Source organism: Stomoxys calcitrans, chromosome 4 (genome assembly GCF_963082655.1).
Source record: "Stomoxys calcitrans chromosome 4, idStoCalc2.1, whole genome shotgun sequence".
NCBI classification, from domain to species: domain Eukaryota; kingdom Metazoa; phylum Arthropoda; class Insecta; order Diptera; family Muscidae; genus Stomoxys; species Stomoxys calcitrans.
Genome location: NC_081555.1, coordinates 25,501,743 through 25,521,033, shown reverse-complemented (window position 1 = coordinate 25,521,033; position 19,291 = coordinate 25,501,743). Strand labels below are relative to the sequence as shown.

General features: G+C 38.2%; 2 protein-coding genes across 3 annotated transcripts; one reads left to right on the top strand and one right to left on the bottom strand.

The window, feature by feature from the left end:
* Positions 1 to 1,792: 1,792 nt before the first annotated feature.
* LOC106082924 (beta-1,3-galactosyltransferase brn) lies at positions 1,793 to 5,140 on the bottom strand. The gene is made up of 2 exons (XM_013245682.2): positions 4,814 to 5,140; positions 1,793 to 2,863 (listed from the first exon to the last, which is right to left on the bottom strand). The coding sequence occupies exons 1-2, from the start codon at positions 5,115 to 5,117 to the stop codon at positions 1,953 to 1,955; spliced, it is 1,215 nt and encodes a 404-aa protein (XP_013101136.2). The 5' UTR covers positions 5,118 to 5,140; the 3' UTR covers positions 1,793 to 1,952.
* Positions 5,141 to 6,839: 1,699 nt separating this feature from the next.
* On the top strand, positions 6,840 to 17,499 carry LOC106082923 (sex determination protein fruitless). 2 transcript variants are annotated; one of them, XM_013245680.2, is made up of 3 exons: positions 11,738 to 11,824; positions 11,920 to 12,025; positions 14,582 to 17,499. In XM_013245680.2, exon 3 carries the CDS (start codon positions 14,804 to 14,806, stop codon positions 16,244 to 16,246), a length of 1,443 nt encoding a protein of 480 aa, XP_013101134.2. In that variant the 5' UTR covers positions 11,738 to 11,824; positions 11,920 to 12,025; positions 14,582 to 14,803; the 3' UTR covers positions 16,247 to 17,499. The 2 variants fall into 2 exon arrangements, with proteins under 2 accessions (XP_013101133.2, XP_013101134.2); XM_013245679.2 differs by lacking the exons at positions 11,738 to 11,824; positions 11,920 to 12,025 and adding an exon at positions 6,840 to 7,115.
* The last annotated feature ends 1,792 nt before the right edge of the window (positions 17,500 to 19,291 follow it).

The following is a 19,291-nucleotide window of genomic DNA, read 5'->3' as shown; positions in this document are numbered from 1 at the left end:
CGTCGATTTGACTTTCATAAAGACTTTTTTCACTAGCAAGGTAAAGTTTCAAGTTATCTTCCTTTAAAAGCTCTTCTAGTTGAGTTTGTGTTTCTCTTTGTGTGTATGTATTTGTTTGTGTTTGTATTGTGTTGTATGAGAAATTTTGAAAATGTGTTTTTTCAAAGTGTTTGATATTTTTGGCGGGATGTATTTCTTCTTGTGAAAATACTATGTGTATGTTTTGTCGTATTGGCGACAAAATTTGGAAATGCCTGTGCGCTTGCATTTTATTAGAAATGTTACTGATGTTTGATGTATTTTGTTAAAAAACAGCCTATGAAAACTGTTAGATGAAGTCAACCGAAATATCGGAAATAAGTTGAAACAACACCCTAAAACACTTTGTTTTAATTGACCTGTAGCCGAAACCTTTAAGTAAGTCATAAAAATACGAGGAGGCTATAATGGAGTATGGTCTAAGACATTGGTTGGTAGCCTTTTTACTTGGAGACCTTAGGTCCTTTTCATCCGAAGAGAAAAAAGAAGACAAAGGGAGAGAATAGGTTAGGTTAAGGGGTTGGCAACTGAGGAAAGACCTATGGTTTTTTGTTTTCGCCTTAAATAGAGAAGAAATAAGAGAGAAAGATAGAAGTTCGGGAGGGAGTAATTCGCTTTAAGACAAAAAAGAGTAAGGAGCGAAAGGCCGGCGCAGAGACCGAAAAGTTTCACCGTCTAGAGATCCGCCCGGTCAGACGCCTTATGCGGCTCCAGAAGTCTAAAATGACAAAAGAGTCCAATGATTGCAGAAAGCTTAGAGAAGAAATGAGGTGTTTACTTATATTCCCACGCCTTCTCCACGCCATCGCGGGGCGTTTACACAGCAGTTGCTTGACGGTCTCGCAATTCTCCTCATCCAAACCAACACTGCAGAAATCCTCCTGTATCGAACAAATCGCGAAAGCATTGATCTGACATCGCAGTGGCCGGCCAGGACTCCCACCAACAATCCGTTTCCAATAACCTTGGTCACAGCTCCTTGGCCAACCCGCAACGCCAGCCCACGCTAAGTCCGCGCATTCCTCGTAATTAGAATTCACCATACCTTACATCCATCCAAACACCTCGTTCCCCGCAACCCTTGGATGGCCCGGGGCCCAGCACAACCTCATATGACCCCTTCGGCACCGTCTGACAGTGCCGCCACTGCTGACCCATAATTACATCCTGAGGATCGCATAAACCCCAGCGTGAAAGACACTGCATCAGTACAGATATCTCCCCAATTCATAGGAAGTCAACAAAGCCTTCGGCGCCGTCTGACAGTGCCGCCACTGCTGACTCAGGATTACATGCTAGGCCCTATGGATCGCATAAACCTCAGCGTGAAAGATACTCAGTCGAGAAATCTCTCTAATTCCCCGGTGCCTTCAACCAGATTAAATCTATCCGTGTAAACAATGGGACCTGAGAAGAGTCCTTGAAGAACGACCGCCTCCCATTTGCTCCTGAATAAATTGACCTCCCCCGGCAAAACAGAGTAGTTCTGGCTCAATTACGTTCCGACAGATGCAGCCACCTCAACACCTACAGAGCAAGGATTGTTGTCGACGTGCAAAATGTATGTCTCGATTGTAACCAGGGAGGGCTGCCGCGTCAGCCCTTGCCACCCCAAAGGTTAGCATCGAGCATGGCGTTCAAATACAGCTTTCATAGTTATAATTCGAACTTTCTTGGTTACAAATTCAGCTTTTCATTTAAAAAATGGGTTTTTAGCATAGGTTTTGAAATTTTCCAAATTTTCTTCGTTTGTTATTCTTTTGTTTTTGTATTTAAAACTCCTTTAAAAATACTCTTAAAAAATTTATGTAGTAATCTAAAAAGAAAATACTTATTACTACTACTACGATATACGATTAGTATTATATCGGGCCACCTTCACCAACATTGCAGACCAGCTGTCCAAATTTCTATCATCTACCCAGAGAAACCATTTTGATTTCTGCATTGCCATGATCTGGTAAAATCCGTTTAACTGCACCCACGCATGTATTCTTGATGCTCTGTTCTTTTGGTCGCTTCAGACATTCATCGTAGTAACATTTCTCAACATTATGCAGAAATTCAATTAAAAGCTTGGCTTCGCCCCCATTGGGTCCAACATAAAATTCACATTCCATGGCATTGGCCTTCTTCAAATCACGCACGCAACACTGCAGAAAATCAGGATTGGCTGAAAACCAGGAATTTAAACGCTGCAAGGGTATATGCAAGGGCTCTCGCAATATACCAGTCACCCAAGTATCATCGATCCAAAATATTGGCGTGTTATAGGCCTGATCGACCAAACGTAAAGCGGTTTTGGGATTTGTCACATAAAGCCAACCCGAAAGATATGAGGGATACACATTGAAATTGTACTCCTCTGGACTGACATACCATTTATTCTGCTCATTTCGTATGACGGGTTTTTCGTCCAAAATGTAACCGGCTAGTAGAGCATTGGAGGTGGTCAACTCATGATTTTCCAATTCCAAAGATTCCAAATAACGCTTAAGATGAAAAACATCATAGACGATGTCATCGTCGATTTTTATAATGAACTTTGCTTTGGAACACCTTCGTGCTGCCCATTCGAGGCCCATAATGTGTTTGTAGGAAAGATTTCGATAGGCCTCCAAAAAATTGCCTTGTAACAAATCGCCAAAACGCTGTTGCTCGTTAAATATTTGCGATTGTGTTATAAAATGCTCTCTCCGTGATATGGTGGCCAATAGGAAAACTCGCTGCATTCCCATTTCACTCAGTTTGGCTTGGGATATTGCATTTCTATGCGCCGATCGCAGTTCATCGTGGCCCACATAGGAGGTTACAATTATTATGGCTGAAAGAAAAAGAGAAAGCGAAAACTCATATAAAAATGTTTACACTGTGAGAAATAAAGTAGATCAAAAACAGATAAACCTATTGCTCAAGGCGGATTTAAATAACTCAGCCATGCCTATTCCCAAAACCAAAAATATTTTGTCAATCATTTTGGCAAACGCATTGATCGAACTCAGTGGCTTTTATAAAGCAAAAACAGCTGGTTTTAAGGACAAAAAAGGAATGGTTTTGGCAGCTTATGAACCGGATCATTACACTGTAAAAAAAAGGTTAACATTTGCCTGAGTATAGCAAGAATGATAGAAACTGATACGACAAAAAAGTTAAGACTTCGTTAAGCAGTAGTCGCATTTTAGGTAGGGTAAGGTTGGCAATAGATTGCGAATTTCAACCCCCATTCCTCACATCTATGCCCTAGGTAAGATTAGGTTAAGTTTAAGTGGTAGTCTGTCATCAAACTCAATTAAACGTTTTCTCTTCCATTGTGATACCACAGGAACAGGAGAAGGAAGATGACTTCTAGATCCTACGGTTAAGCCATCCTGACAGCTTTGAAAAGCCTAACAACATACGAATGTTCAGATCTGCTAAATCAGACAAGTTCTCAAAGATATGAGAACATGTCTTATTTAGCCTCTTGCTCGACGTCCTCAGCTTCTGCAAAAGTCGTTACTTGCAACCTTCAGTCTGTTAGCATGTTTACCTATCAGACTGTGGCCAGTCATAACGGACACAATGACTGAGCTATCTGTAGCCAGCGACAGCAAAGCGGTAGATCCCATGAAGTGTGTGGCCTAAGTTGGCCTTGGTCTCTTGCTTTAAAACTGGGTGCCTATGTTGCTCGGTAGAACAAGGCGAGTTAGGATGCGAGTTAAGTCATCACAGTTCACATCAATTCCCGCGGTGATAGATCCTATGGACCAGAACCAGCTTGCTCGCTTAAAGGGGCCTAAGGATAATAGCTGCATCCACATACAAATATGTGACAATCCCATGGCAGCCGGTTGTATGTACTGGATTAACCCGATGGAATCTTTCATAGGTAAGAGTTGCCGCCTCAGTGTACAACACACTGCTTCAACAACATCAGCAACAACTATAACAACAACAATCAATTAACCACCCGAGATATCGCCGGCATAGGTAATGTCGTTATTTTTGTAGCAGTGTTTTGTGTTTTTTCTTTCTTCTGTTTGATTCTATTGAATATCCAGATCCAGGAACTCTGCGACTAAGGTGGGGTGCTTCCAGAGAAATCTGGTTCTGAGACGAGTGAGTCTGCCTGGGCAGTTAAACAGGTGACGTGTGGCGCCAGGTCACAATCGGGACACACATCCTGCACATTGGCATCAATCCTTACTTTCTAAGAGTTGAGGCAGCTGCATCTGCCGGATCGTAATTAACCCGACTTTCCCACAGGCCTTGCAGACGACGTCATTTTCCGCACTTATAGAATCTTTAAAGAGCCGACCCACTCGATACTGTAAATATTTAATAAGTGTGGGGGTTTCACATTGTTAAAAGCTTCTTCAATGTCAGTGTACAACGCCCATACGCAAATCTTTGCATTGACAGATTATTTTATCTAACCTATGCACAACCTCTTGCTGCACGGTCCCCACTGATCGCCAATTAACGTGGATTAGACAAATCTAAGTAAAATATCCTGCGGAAACAACAAACGAACGAGACATAGCATCGGCATACTTCAATTCACACAAATAATCCCTTTGGACTTCTGGCTAAACAGGCCTAAATAAATCTCTCATAACTAAATTGTCGGTCCTTATATTTGGGTAGCCAATAGAACCCTCTAATCGAAGTTGAAATGATTTTAAAGGCATTTGTTACATTTTTTGCCTAAGAACTTAATAAGAAACTCATTGTGTGGGTATATGGGGCCCTAGATGCAGCTCTTAACTGTAAACTTAATACAATTAAACATTACCCATTAATTCCTTTTTATAATTTTCACATGAATAGTTGTCCACCATATACTCGAAATTTGTTAAATTTAAAAGCTGCCGTTCCTGTGCCTTAGCTGGTTTAGGTTTTCTTTCATCCAATAAATGCATCTTCGGTGGTGGTTCACCTGGCGTAACAACGACATCATCTTCTTTTGTGTTTCGCAATATTGTTAAAAATTCATCAGAATTTGTTGTATTTTCCGTGTTGTTTAAAACTATCACCAAGGCAATCAAAAACGCGGCTATAATTAAAATAAGTTTCCAGATAATCCTGCGCAGGCGCATTTTGTTTTATCAATGAAAGGAATGTTTACGTAAAATATAAACAAACTATCAGAGACAAGCAGTACAGAGATACCACAAAACTCTCTTCGCCGCGGCGTTATGTAGGGAAATTTTCAAGATGGCGCTGGTAACATAAAAATTTCCCTTCAAAAACGAAATAGGCTATATCCGTTATTAGAATTTAAATTGGAATTTGAAAAAGTTTTTAACTTGTTGAAGCTTTTATTCAATATGGCAGTCTATGATGGCGATTAATAGTGGCCGTTTAATATGAAAACTGGCAAAGAGTAAATAAGCAACGTGTAGCAAGCAAAGTTTGTTTTAAAAAATTGTAATTGTATTAATTTATGCATCATATTAAAAAAATTGTATGAACATTGTTTTAATATAAATAAGAAAAATTGTAAAAATGTCACTGCCACGACGTTGCATTTTTGATTGCAAAAATTCCAAGCACCTCCATAAATTCCCGGAGGAAATGTGATAAAAAAACAAATGGTGTCAAAATTTGAATATAGACCCAAAAAGAGCCTTATGCAGTTACGTAATTTGTAATTTGCATTTTTTGCCGGAAGACTACGGCGAAAAGAAACTATTGTCCAGTACGATTCCAGGTAAGTTGTCGGATTTATCAAGAAGTACACCAAATTTTATAGTATTACATATAGATAAAATTTGGTAAGTGGAGAACATTTATGCCATTTTATATGCACAACAACTCTAAACAATGAAGCTCCTCAAAAATAATAACTAGCAATCCTTTAGCAAATGAGAGCTGCAAAACTAAAATTAAGTAATTATTTTTTTTTTTTTTGAAAATGGGAACTAATGTCCACACTGGCAACTCTGTTTATCAAAAAACCAAAACAAAACAAATCAACATCAAAGACAAAGAGGTAAAAGAAGAAGAGTTGGTGAAAAAGGTAAAGAGGGTGAAAAAGGAGAGATTAGAGCGAAATTCGGTATGACAAGTGACAAAAGTTAAAGAAACAACATGATTGAATTGTTTAGAATATTTCGTTTTTCCAACTTTCAGTTAAAAAAAAAAAACGAAAAAATACAAAAAAAAATGCCTGAATCAAAAGAGAAACCCCCGAAAATGTTTTAACCCTCAATGTGGATCCATTTAAAATACATCGAACAGGTTGTGTCTTTAACGCGATTTTTTTCCCGGTATTGGGAAGACTAAGCAGAAAATCACTTCTTCTCATCCTCTTTGCTGTTAACAGCTGATAGCGCCGGACATCCTTTAAACCGCGTTTACACTGTTCTTTCAAATCTGGATTTAATAGCTTGATAATGTTTTCCCTATATAAAATCAGCTGACGAAAGCTTCAAATCCGGATTTAATGAGTAGTGTAAACGCGGTTTTGTATTAAAACCCAGAAGCCGCAAGGATGAATCACAGCACACTAATACAACAACAACAATGCAAAGGGACCAATTTTTAGTAGCGACATCTGGCATTCAAAAATCGCAATTGAAATCCATTATCTTTATATATTTTGTCTTCGAAAACCTTAAACAGAGTTGACAACACTTGAACAAGTGTTGCCATTTGTTACATACAAAAAAAATCTTAAGAACAAAAACAATAACAAAAAGGATGAAAGGAGGAATAAAACGTTAAACGAAACACACACAAACCCAACTTACTCACACATCCAAATGAGTACGCGCAAACATTAACATTTGATTGTGCGATGCGATGGCGAAGAAGATTAAACATTATTTTTTAACAAAGTATACGGTCGGTCACACGGTCGAAAAAGGAGCAAGACGTCTTGAAGCGAGTGGAAGTTAAATAATTAATGGGTGCAAAAGAATAATATGAAAATAGAAAAATCAATATGAAATTCTAAAAGATTACTGAAATAATTTATAAATATCTAAAGCCATTGTGCAAAAAGGATAGTTCACTTGTGAAAAAACAGATTATATATATTGCAATAAGGAGCATAGAATTAAGTATATAGTACTTGTGTTTTTTAAATGACGGTGAGTTGCTAAATAATGTGATAAGTTTTAATTTTGTAGAATGATTTGAGTTACATACAAAACGGCCAAATTGGTGCCGCAAGAAGTTTTATCCCCAGTTTTTTTTAGTTCTTCCTGTAGACCAAGATTCCTGCGTTGGTGTTATTTTTTTCTATAGTTTTATGCTTTTTTCATGTCTTTCATGCTCTTTATTACAAGAACAAGAGCGACGAATTATAAACTTACATACATATAGCATATATAAATGTACGCCGTTTTTCGCAGTGGCGTATTGTACATATGTATGCATGAATGTTCGTCGCCCTTTGTTTTTGTTTGGTTTGTTTTTGCCATGTTTCATTTTCCCATTTTGTTATTGCGGTTTTTTTGGGGGAGAATGTTTATTCTCTCAGAATGTTAGCCTGCAAGAAATTTGTGAGATTCTTTGCTCTTTGGTTGTCAAACAGCGAGAACAGTTTAGCTGAGCGAACGAGCACCATGGCAGTGTTGTCAGATTAGGAGAAATTTCCCCAAACAGGGAATTTTTTCGTGATTGGGGAACATTTTTTCTCATTTGGGGAACTGGGATTTGATGGGGAAATTTCATCAGTATAGCTTCATAATTAGGTGTGATTTAATAGAAAGCATATTGTACATAATTATAGATATATATGAACTTAAATATAATAATATAATAGCTCCCAAATAAATCGAATAAAACTCTCGATTTTTCATCTTTAATCCTGTAAGGCGCAATTGCCATCAACGGAAATTTAGCTCGCAGTGAAACACCTCTTTTGCCAGAAGTTTTTACATGGCTGCCATACCATTTTCTCATATGGCATAGTACCTTACAAATGTTGTTCTTTGTTCTTGTAGCAGCATTTTCATGTGGAGGTGGCGATTCTCCTCAAGCTCATATAGGTGAGCAAGCTCGTTCCGTTTCAAAGGACCGATCGCCGCGGGAACAGGGTGATCATTGGTAATTTTTAGGCGCCAATAACTCGCCTTGTCATATCGACTCAGTATTTGTGCAAGAGCCGGTGCCACCCGGCCTCTCAATGAGACTCTCCGCTCAATACCGCTGATTGTCCGCGACTGCCGTTGCAGGTACTCCGTACGGAGAATTCCACTATCCGCATCCTGTGGACGCGCCTGGTGGCTCGTAGCTAAGCTTCCTGTGTGGTGCTCTCAGCTATCTCGTGCCGGGATAATAAGTATTTTTCCTTAGGGGAAAAACAATTTTATTTGGGATTTTTCAGGAAATTTTGTTTGAAAGTTTGGGGATCTGTTTGAAACAATCTGGCAACCGTGAGTATGTGTGTGAAATAGAATGCCCACCAATTCCCTTCGTATGCTGCTTGCTTCAATTCATGTTCCTTTTATTTGCCGATGCGGTTTTGTATATATTTAAACATTTTCAATTGAACAAAGAAATTAAATTCACACACACACATACTGGCACAAGACAAGTTTTTGCGAAAAAGGACGCGCGCAGAATTATATGTGTGTATATATCCATTTGTATATATGTATATATACAAATAAAATTAAATTATAATTGCTAATTACATATTTTTCATACTAATTTTAGAGGGTGGCAAGCAAATTGGTAGCAACTACAACAAAAATAATAAAATTCATTTGCAATTTGAAAAAATACGCCGAACCTGCCATTCCTAAGTCCAACATTTTTCAACTCATTTCTCCAAATTGTCTTAAAAGGCTATGTTTACCGAATATAAACAACTTGATCGAAGAAAAGCTTGTACACCATACCTGTATCAGCGGTGGTCTATTCAGCCAATTCGTGCAAATATTATAGTTATTTAAGTTGATTAACCACATCACAACACTGTGTATAGACCATCCCTATCTCCAGTGTCTTAAGTAAATGATTCTCTTAAAGTTTTTTTTGAAATAAAATAATGTTATATAATGCAAGTTGTTGTTGTAACAGTGTATTTTATCTTAATCTATTATTCGTTGGCTAGGTTCTGTTATACGTAGATTCAAATCTGGAAACTCTGATACTTGGGTAGGGTGTGTCAAGAATAAACTGTTTGTAAGACGGTTAGTAAGGCTGAATGGATAAACAGGTGACTTGTGTCGTGTATTGTTGTTGTAACAGTGTTGTGTATGCATCTGTTGGAACACAATTGAGCCCGAACTACTCTGGCTTGCCGAGGGAGGCTAACTTCTCTAGATGCAATGAGTGGTGGTCGATATCTAAGGATTGTGTTCACTCGGTAGCTGTTCATAGCTGCTGCTACCTTATCTAGGTGAATACTATCTAAACCCGCTTGAAACGCCGATTTATCTAGAGGTTCTCTCAATAAGGTTTCTTTGTCAGCACCTCAAGCGCTGCCGGCAGCGACTTGAGGACCTTGTTTCTATGTACTTCTGACCTTGTCACAAAATGCAATGGCGGGACGTCTTGGCACGTATGATTATGACAACGCCTGCGAGTTCTATTGCGCGTGCGGGAAATTGAGCCTCACCTATTCGATCGGCTGGTATATATAAACTAAGGCCATGGAGGTTGCGCATGAAATTGCGCCTGGGTTCGAATCCTGGTAAGAACATTGAAAAATTTTAGCGGTGGTCATCCCCTCCTAATGCTATCGACATTTGTGAGGTACTTTGTCATTTGTGAGGTACTTTGGCAACACATACTTCTAAGAATGGTGGTAATTCATTGAAACGACAGCTGGTGTACTCTTTGAAGCCATTCCAATGGTCTTTCTTTTGATTGATATACTCTGTCGTTCAGAGATTATGCAATTGGTCAATGAAGAGGTGTTGGTAGGGAGGTGGTATTTTCTCAATGAAATGACAAGTTGCAAGGATTAACCATTTAAAAGACCGGGTGATGTAAGGGGATATCTGTAGAACTGGCACTTCGTCATACGTAGACTATTACAAAGCTTTTATATCGAAACAGCAGGAGAATGATGTCAAGAATATAACCTGATCACAGCTACAAACTAGCGGTACGCACACGTTATATTGCTCAATACCCGACTTTCAGACTTGACTGTTGTACCATACATTTTGTCTAGGGGGGTCAGGTCACCACTGTCAAGCACTAAAATTAATTCCCGGTATGGCATAGCTGTGAGGACCAAACAGGTTGGAACATTGCGGTCCGATCTGTGTGGTATTCATTGCTGCCACGAGAAGCATAGCTGGGAGGTACCGGGCGCGTCCACGGAGTAGGAGTAGCTGCAGCGGCAGTCGCGAATAATCAGCTGTATCAAGCGGAGGGTCTCAGTGAGATGCCAGGCGGCACCAGCTCTTGTACAAATACTGAGTGCCTATGATGACAAGGCGGGTTATTGGCGCCTTTAAATAACCCATGGCCACACTGCTCCCGTGGCGATCGGCCACATCCACATGAAAAAGCGTTAACAACTAAAAAGGGTTCGCGAATTTCACATAACTGAAAAAGCGAAGAAAGTGACTAACAAATTTTAAACACCTTCCCTTTTTTTGACGCCCCATAAGTTTTTAGTAAGGTTTACGTCCGATGATTGCGATAGGATTTCCCAACTTGGAAATAGAATTCCGCTAGTATGGAACCAGTGCGTTGAGTCGTTAACTTGGTGAATGAAAACATTTTATTCCCTAAGATATCGTTGTAGTCGACAACATACATTTTGTTCCTAATCCAGAAAATTGGATACGAACCAGATATGAAGGAGTAGCTATTAAATATTTAACTCTCGATGTTCTTCATTTAAATTTTTAGATTTATAAGAGAGTAGCTTTAATATCTATGTAGGTAATTTTGTAATTTATGTTTATATGGGCCATCTGATGGCTTCAAATTACATGTAATCAATAAAATCAAATCAAAATCATAAACCAGCCCTAAATCATAAACGGCCCTTTGTGGGTGATTATGATTATATTATTTGGTTTATCAAGAAAGCCTATCCCCCAAGTGGTTGCCATTGTAGCCGCGACCAACTGCTTACTAAAAGACGATGTAACTTATAGCTATTATAAAAATTAAAACATTTATCATATGAAGTAAATTGAGAGTATTACTTATGTACATAGTTGGCTATAACAGAACGTTTGTTTCACCAGTCAAACTAAGAACTGATTTCTAAGTACTTCGATCTTCTGCGATATATATTTTTCTATATATCTTGGAAAAACCCAATCCTTCGGTTGGTCTTTATTTATTACATTAGATTGGAATTGCTACGTACATCTCCTTTAACTTGATTTTAATGTTGAATTGTATGCTTTTTATAAATATTTTCTGTTCAACTGCCGTATAACTCACTCTCTTTCTCTCGCTCTCGTGTATTATTATATTATTATTCCTGTATATTTCTCCCCATTGAGAAATTGTTGTTGTTGCTGTTGTTGTCGTTTCCTGAAATGTTTATTCAAAGCAATGAACAGCAGAACTGCAGCTCTACTACTATTCTTTAATGTATTTTTGTAGCCTTCCTGAGGAGGATTCTTGTTTTTTTATTTTTTTTTTGTTTTATTTTTTTAGTTTATAGTCTATGTGTGTGCTTGTGTTTGCTATGGCTAATATAGGTGTGCGTTAGTCTGTGTCATAGTCTTTTGTAAATGTGTGGGTTGTTTTTTTCTATATTCGTGTGCGTCTTCTTGTGTTGTTCTTTTTTTTATAAATTTATATTAAGTACAGTGTTCAAAATTGTTGGTCGTTTAAGCTATTTTCTTGGTGCAGTGTTATTGGCCTCTGTGTGAGTGTTTTCTTTTTGTTATGGTTTTTGGTTGTTGTTGTTCTTCTTGGCCTCTTGTTTGCCACAGCTGTAAATATTTTAAAATTACCTTTTAGTGCTCGGCTTTGTGTCTTCCTGGCGTCATTTGTTTAAAATTTAAGACGGAGTAAAATTTGATATTTTTCAAGGCATACATATTGGGCTACTATAAGTAACTAAATTGTAATTATTAACCATAGAAACGTATTAAAAAAAAAACGAAAGTAATGTAAATTAAGATTTATACTGAAAATTAAAATTTTGGCGTACCTTATTTATTAGTATATATTCTATGCTATGCTCATACAACTTCAATAATTCCTTCAAAGAATATTAAGGCAAAGGGAAATTTCAATTCTCAAAAAATAGGTGGGTAGGCATTTAATTCGAATATAAGAGCAATTTCTAACTCTAATTTCAGGTTCGACCTCAATAAACTAGCGTTAAAAAACAAACAAAAAAAATTGGCATCATCATCTGTCAATGTAGGGAAGATAGAGACAGTAATTTTATCATGTTCAACAACCTTTTGTTGTGATGCATAGGTAAATTAAAATTTTTAAAACTATTTGAAGATTATTTAATACAAATTCCAAATGAGTGAAGTATAATACAGCATAGAAATAATAGAAGAATTTAATTTCTCTCAAAATTTGACAGAAAATGTCAAGCTTATAGGTGTCGTTAATTTTTTTATTTTTCTTCAAAGCAAGCAGCTACTGAAAAAACTAAAAACGTCAAATTTAAAGCAAAATGAAAAGAAATAAAAGAAGGAAAGATACATACATATATTGGATTGCTAAGACTGCCGAAACCCTATATACATGCATTAAGCCATAGTTTCCTTCACGGCAAAGGAAATAATGCATATTAGGCATAATAGGGCTACCCCACAAAAAAACTAAACCAAATCTTTCGCAAACTGTTATACTTGTTTACAGTATAAAAGTATGTTTTCTGCTTCACTTCGCCTGTGAAGTTCTGTCTTTTTTTATAGGTTAAGTTTTTGGGGCCATTAAACTGAGAAGGACGAAGAAGAATTTGCTATTGTTCTTGTAACCACATTTGCATGTGGAAGTAGCGATCCCCTTCAAGCATGATGGTTACTGAAAGATGTTAGAAATTGGAAAAGATTTGATATGATTTTATTTAATACATACAATTTTAAGTCATCAGATGACCCATATAAATATTGCAAATTTGCCCTTGAACATTCCTTTAAGGAACTAGGACAAACTTCTGACAAATAAATGAATGCTGTCTGATTCAATTTTAAGCTCAATGATAAGGGACCTCCTTTTTTAGCCGAGTCCGGACGGCGTGCCGCAGAGTGACACCTCTTTGGGGAGAAGTTTTTACATGGGAAAGTCCTCACAAATGTCGCCAGCATTAGGAGGGGATAAACACCGCTGAAAATTTTTCTGATGTTTCTGCCAGGATACGAAACCAGGCGTTCAGCGTCTAGGCGGACATGCCAACCTCTGCGCTACGGTGGCCATACATAGATGTTAAAGCTACTCTCTTATAAAGACAAAAATTTTAATAATGAACATCGAGAAAACAATATTTCAAAGCCACTCCAAAATCAGAATTCTATTTTTTGTCCTCTATATACATAAGTTAGAAAAAACCTAGACACGCGGAAATTTATTAGAGTTATATGACTTTACAACTTTGGGTTTTCGACCTTCAATTTGAAATCTTTGAATAAATACTTGGGATTTGTCCAGAAAACTTACTTTAATATAGTCATATAGCATTGGGACAATTGGGGTTTGAACGATATAGTATAGCATAGTACCTCAAAGATGTCGCCAACATTAGGAGGGGAAAACCACCGCTGACAATTTTTTGAATATTCTTGCCAGGATTTGAGCACAAGTGTTCAGCATTATAAGCGTGTGTGTAAGGTGGCATCCTCAGTTTGTTAAAATCTTTTGTAAATCAAATTGCGGTAGTATTGGTAATTAAAAGGATTACTTTTTTTTTAAAAAAAGAAACTGTTAGGGCATACTACTCACTACCGTAGGATAGGGGACATTTTCATTTAGTCATTCCGTTTGCAACACATCGAAATATTAATTTCCGACCCTACAAAGTGTATATATTTCGGATAGTCGTAAAATTCTTAGACCATTTAACGATGTCCGTGTGTCTGTCCGTCAGACTTTTGAAATCTCTCTACAGCCTTCAAAACTTGAGATATTGAACTGAAATTTGGCACAGATACGTCTTTTTGGGGTACGCTTGTTAAGTTATTGAACGGGCCAAATCGGACCATATTTGGCTATAGCTGCTATATAGACCGATCTGCCGATTAAGGTTTCCCGACATCTGACTATGGTCCAACTATGGTTCAGATCGGACTATATTTATGTGTGCATATAACAGCACACATATACACATCTGCCGATAAAGGGTCTGAAGCTCATAAAAGCTTTATTTATTACCCGATTTTGTTGAAATTTTAAATACAAAATTCAACAGTGACATATATTTATTAGACCACTCAATGTCCGTGCCGAATTTGGGTGTACAAGTTATCCAATTTTCACCGGATTGTGACGAAAGGGGGTTTAGATACACATCCGAGGTGGTGGGTATCCAAAGTTCGGCCCGGCCGAACTTAGTGCCTTTTTACTTTTTATTTCCTAGAAAGAGCAATGAATTATTCCCAATTTTTAAAAATTATGCAAAATTATTTCCATAAACTAATCCATTTAATGTTTCCTTTTACAGAATTTCCAAAGGGTGACGACGATAAAACAACGACATCCGCAAATCACCGAATCTTCCGCCATACAATAGACAACCCTTAACTAGGGTTAACTTCCTTTTCTAGTCTTCAAGAGAGTAATAAAGAAGCGCCAATTTTTATACTACTACAGCCTAAACTAATTCAAACATACGCTTCCCATACAAATATAAGCACGAAAAGAAACAGAACATTATTGACAACATATGACGAGAACAAGCAAAATGTCACCCTCACATCGACAGGAGTTTTGTGTGCGTTGGAACAGCCACTTGGGTAGCATTGGAGCGGCATTCCCTCAACTTTTGGCCGGTCAGAGATTTGTTGATGTCACTTTGGCTTGTGAAGGCCATCAGGTGCACTGTCATCGCCTGGTCTTGGCTGCCTGCTCATCGTATTTCGAAAGCATTTTGGCCGAAAATCCTTGCAAACATCCCGTTATTATTTTACCCTCGGAAATAAAATTGTGGGAAATTCAAGCCTTGGTGGATTTTATGTACAAAGGGGAGGTCAATGTAACACAGGCTGGCCTGCCGCAATTGCTGCGTTGTGCCGAACAACTGCGTATTCGAGGGCTTTATGGTTCAGATGCTGCCCTAAATCTCAATCAATTGAAAGCTTTAACGGGTAAAGCGCCTCAACAATCCAATAACATACGATCGAGTTCGGCTCAATCAACAGGTCTACCGGCCGATAGCAATGATGAGGATACAGCAACCAACTCAACAACTACCACGGCCACAAGTACAATACAAACAAACCCGCAAAATGTGGTAATAAAAAAGGAACCCGCAACGGGTAACCCCAACCAGGGGCAGCCCATGTTAACGCCAGTTTCCTTAAATACACTAATGGCCAATCCCGCAGCGATAGCGGCTAACTTTGCAGCTCAACGCCACGACTCCAGCGATGAGCCAACATCATCAAATGCCTACGAACAGTATGAGAATTGTCAAAACGCCAATAATGCTCTAAATGCTGCAGCTTCCCAACAACACAATACTATGCAGCAACAAAGTGTTGCAAATTCAACACCAACGTCAACGCCAATCCCGCAAAACATATCAACACAACATATGGATTCTACCATAGAGGATGATCATAATTATGTGGCACATGATGAGGATGATAGTTTTGCTGGTGTTATGGCTGATTCGGAACACGACTCGACAGCCAACAATTCTATGATGCAAGTATCCATGGATCATAATAGTTCCTTAAAACGCATACGCAGATCTGAGGAATCATTGGAGCAGGCGGCGAAGTGTGTGTCCAAGGGTCAAACTTTTCAAACAGTTAGTAACATGTACAACATACCCGTGTCAACGATACGTTTCTATATGGCCCGCAAAGGCATTTTGCCCAAACGCAAACGGGGCCGTGGTGCATCTTCGAGTGCAGCAGGGGCAGGCAATGGTTCCGGAGCCATGATGGCTCTCGGTGGTAGCAATAATGTATTAGGAGGTAATGGTATGGGAGGTGGTGTCATTGCCCCCAATCCTGCAGCTTTGGCCATGTCACATATGTCTCAAGCTTTGGCTCAAATGAAACAGCAACGAGTGGATAGTCCCAATTCTGCACAGTATTCCGAAGAGGCGGCCTATCATTTGCTCAGTTACAAAATGAAAGAAGCGCCGCGTTTGGTATGAAACCAACGAGCTGACTAAAGTTGTTCTAAGCTAAACAAGGACTAGAAATAGAACGACAATTGCCGAAATCATTTTAGAGCTAAGAAGAAAATGTTGTGAGTTTCTAAAACTAAGATATACATACATACTAATTGCACACTAACACGCCACATATGCATGTAAAAATACCAAGAATAATTTTCATAATATTCAAGGCTAAAGGAAAACATTTGATTAGAACGATGAAGATGATGCTTTAACTGTATAGAACTAAACATTTCTTACTTCTGCTCGATAGATGTAATGATAAAGGCGCATCGTATAGCCATTAGGTGAGGCTATATTTATTTCATGGTTTGGCCTTTTTGTTTTCAAAAAAAAAAATGGTAGCTACATTAGTATTTATTCGAAATTCAATCGATTTTTAATTGCCATAGTTTGCTATACTTTTTAAAATATCTTCAAAGAAAAATTTGTAAACATTTCTCATATGTTATATAATGTTTCGTTTGGCCTTTAAGATCTATTCAGTCGTATATACTTTTCTATCTGTATTCTTTACTCTTATTCCCCAAAGAAAGTTGGTCCAAGAAGCTAGTTGGCAAGGAAAATGTTGTAAGACAGAGGGGAATGGTTTTCATACCCTCTTATTGAGGAGGTATAAGCAAAGAGACTTTGTAGCAAAAACGAGAGAAGTAAATTTTTCCAAGCATTTAAGTCTTGTCTGCTTCTCCTATAATTTCTAACAAGGAATTTCGAGACAACTTTCTAATATCATAAAAAGAAGAATACATGCTTAGAAGAAGACCTGCTTAAAAAACTGCCATGCCTTTGCATGCGTTTCTGAGTTGACTTGGCCGTTCAAAGATTCAAACAGATGTCAACCATTTTATCACCACCAATGAGCGGGGTTGCCACCCCATATATAAATAATTTACTGTAAGCGCTTTGACCTTGTTTACTTCTTTTTTATTTTTTAAAACATAGTTTCGAGATATTTTCCTTCACTTCATTTTAAAGTCTTCGACTTTTTACTTGAACAACTGTCAAAACGTATTGTAAAAAAAATTGTGACAATGAAAATGCGAACAAGTTTCATTGAAGTGGCACGAAATGGACACCAATCATCTCTGCTTCAATGTTTTGTTTGCGTTCCGACCAGGAATAAAGTCCGTCGGATTTCGCATTAATAATAGGCATTTTCGCTGCAAATAAATCCATTATTAGACTTTAGATGGAAGTATCGATCTTCATTTCATATTTCAGTTAAACAGATTCCATTTCCATTGACCTCCTTCTGGCTTAGCAAATGTTTCAACTATATTATAGGCGGTGGACATGAGTCACAAGGGAACTGATGGTGACTCCCAGACCCAACGAAGTTAACTTCTTTAAGTGCTTTGGTATTATATGCTTCTTCTTCAATTTTTAACAGCAAGTTTCAAAGGGGTTTCCTCCACATTATCTTTTGGTCAAAGCTTTCATAACTTTCTTGAATACTCCAAGAAGAACTGTTTTATCTGCTTTCGCAAGTAGCCATCCTTGCATGCTTACAAAGAAGGAATTATTTTCCTAATGTTTCTGAAATGAAATTGCAGCTTCCGCTGATTTAGGGTCATTGTTAGAAACTTTACTCGAATAGCAACCCATTTATGATTTCGATCTTTCTTCTAAAACAAAGTTTACATGGTACATCATGATCGTACTCATCGCGTGTACGTGTTGATTACAGCTTTTGCCTAAAACGGTACATATATTTTTTCTTTTCTTTGATTTTATTCAATTTTTCATACTTTACTTATCGATTCTTAACCTTATTTGTCACAGAACGTGTTTTTTAATATCTGTCAATGATTACACATTTCTTTGTAAACGTTAATCGTTAGACGTCATTCATCGAAAAAAAATCAAATGATTTTGATTTCTCAGCCATGACTAAGGGTTATGTGTACATGTGACGAATAAACCTTTGTTTTCACCAATACTATTACAATGACCATACATCAGATGTGCCATGTAGACTTAGCATAAAGCTCAAAAACTGCCTTATCTGCTTCGGCAACTAACTATGCATGCTTAGAAAGGGGAGATTCTTTTTCTTAAGTATCTAAAAAGAAGTTCCAGTTCCTGCGTTACCAAATCTTCCAACAAAAGCATTGCGAGCAGAACTTATTCACAAAGGTTCTGGTTGTTGTTGTTGTAGCCGCATTTTCATGTGGAGGTGGCGATCCTCGTCAAGCTCCTGTAGGTGAGCAAGCTCGTTCCGGTCCAAAGGACCGATCGCCGCGGAAACAGGTTGGCCATTGGTTATTTAAAGGCGCCATTAACTCACCTTCTCATAACGAGCATCATAGGCACTCAGTATTTGTGCAAGAGCCGGTGCCACCTGACCTCGCACTAAGGCTCTCCACTCGATACCGATGATTGTCCGCGACTGCGGTTGCAGCTACTACAATGAACACCACACAAATCGGCCTGTGTGGTGCTTACAGCTAGCCCGTTCCGGGAATTGAGCATACATTCTGCATGTTGGCGTTTTCTCTTGCCAAAAGGATTAACTTCTGAATCTACCGGATCGTTCTTGGGCAGAATACTTTAGTGTGAAGTATAGAGGTTTGCTTCTCACTCGTCGTCATAAATGCTGTGGTTGTCTGCATGATACGTCGCTTTATCAAAAATCCTACTTTTATGGAGCTAGAACTTGAAGATCTAATCAAGATTTCAGGGCGGCGGCCGCTTTTCTTGGTGTTTGGGACGGCTGCCGGACATAGTGTTGCGACTTATGGGTTTATTCCTACTCCTGTGGAGTAAATACTGCCAAATTTGGCGTCAAGTGTTTTTGAAGAATTGCCCATTGTTCCATTAAGGAACAGGCAGAAGACTTCTTGCATATCATTGAGTGCCGCCCGATTCCACTTTGAACTAAATTATAAGGCACCCCTTTTTCGTATCCGAATCCGAACAAAGTGCCACTTAGCGACATCTTTATACATATGGGTCTAAGAATATTAAAATATGAACCACATATTTTGAAACCTATGTATATACATATACCAATTCTAAAAT

Excerpts from the sequence above, each read along its gene's own strand:
- LOC106082923 (XM_013245679.2), top strand. The coding sequence starts at position 14,804 with ATGACGAGAACAAGCAAAATGTCACCCTCACATCGACAGGAGTTTTGT.
- LOC106082924 (XM_013245682.2), bottom strand. The coding sequence starts at position 5,117 with ATGCGCCTGCGCAGGATTATCTGGAAACTTATTTTAATTATAGCCGCG. Across the intron at positions 2,864-4,813 it reads TTATAAAAAGGAATTAATGG|CCATAATAATTGTAACCTCC; the intron begins GTAATGTTTAAT and ends TTTTTCTTTCAG.